General features: G+C 65.9%; 1 protein-coding gene across 1 annotated transcript; it reads right to left on the bottom strand.

Moving 5' to 3' along the window:
• Positions 1–3: 3 nt before the first annotated feature.
• On the bottom strand, positions 4–405 carry LOC103252788 (forkhead box protein D3; the record flags this gene model as incomplete). The annotated part of the gene is made up of 1 exon (XM_008051380.1): positions 4–405. A coding segment is annotated over one exon (402 nt), but the record flags the coding sequence as incomplete, so codon positions are not given.
• Positions 406–411: the final 6 nt, after the last annotated feature.

The following is a 411-nucleotide window of genomic DNA, read 5'->3' as shown; positions in this document are numbered from 1 at the left end:
GCCGTAGGGGCCCGCGGCGCCCGCCGCCGCCGCCAGGCTGTAGGCGCCGAAGCTCTGCATCATGAGCGCCGTCTGCTCGCGCAGGTGCTCCTGCTGGTGGCGCTTGAAGCGCTTGCGGCGCCGCAGGAAGCTGCCGTTGTCGAACATGTCCTCGGACTGCGGGTCCAGCGTCCAGTAGTTGCCCTTGCCCGGGTTGCCCGGCTCGCGGGGGATCTTGACGAAGCAGTCGTTGAGCGAGAGGTTGTGGCGGATGCTGTTCTGCCAGGCGGGGAACTTCTCGCGGTAGTAGGGGAAGCGGTTGCTGATGAACTCGCAGATGCCGCTCAGCGTCAGCTTCTTCTGCGGGCTCTGCAGGATGGCCATGGTGATGAGCGCGATGTACGAGTAGGGCGGCTTCACCAGGCTGTTCTT

The sequence above is a fragment of the Carlito syrichta genome, unplaced genomic scaffold (assembly GCF_000164805.1).
Source record: "Carlito syrichta isolate Samal-C Ts95f unplaced genomic scaffold, Tarsius_syrichta-2.0.1 Scaffold170443, whole genome shotgun sequence".
Taxonomy (NCBI): Eukaryota; Metazoa; Chordata; class Mammalia; order Primates; family Tarsiidae; genus Carlito; species Carlito syrichta.
Note: the sequence above shows the minus strand (reverse complement) of the source record. Positions and strands in the feature narration are given on the sequence as shown.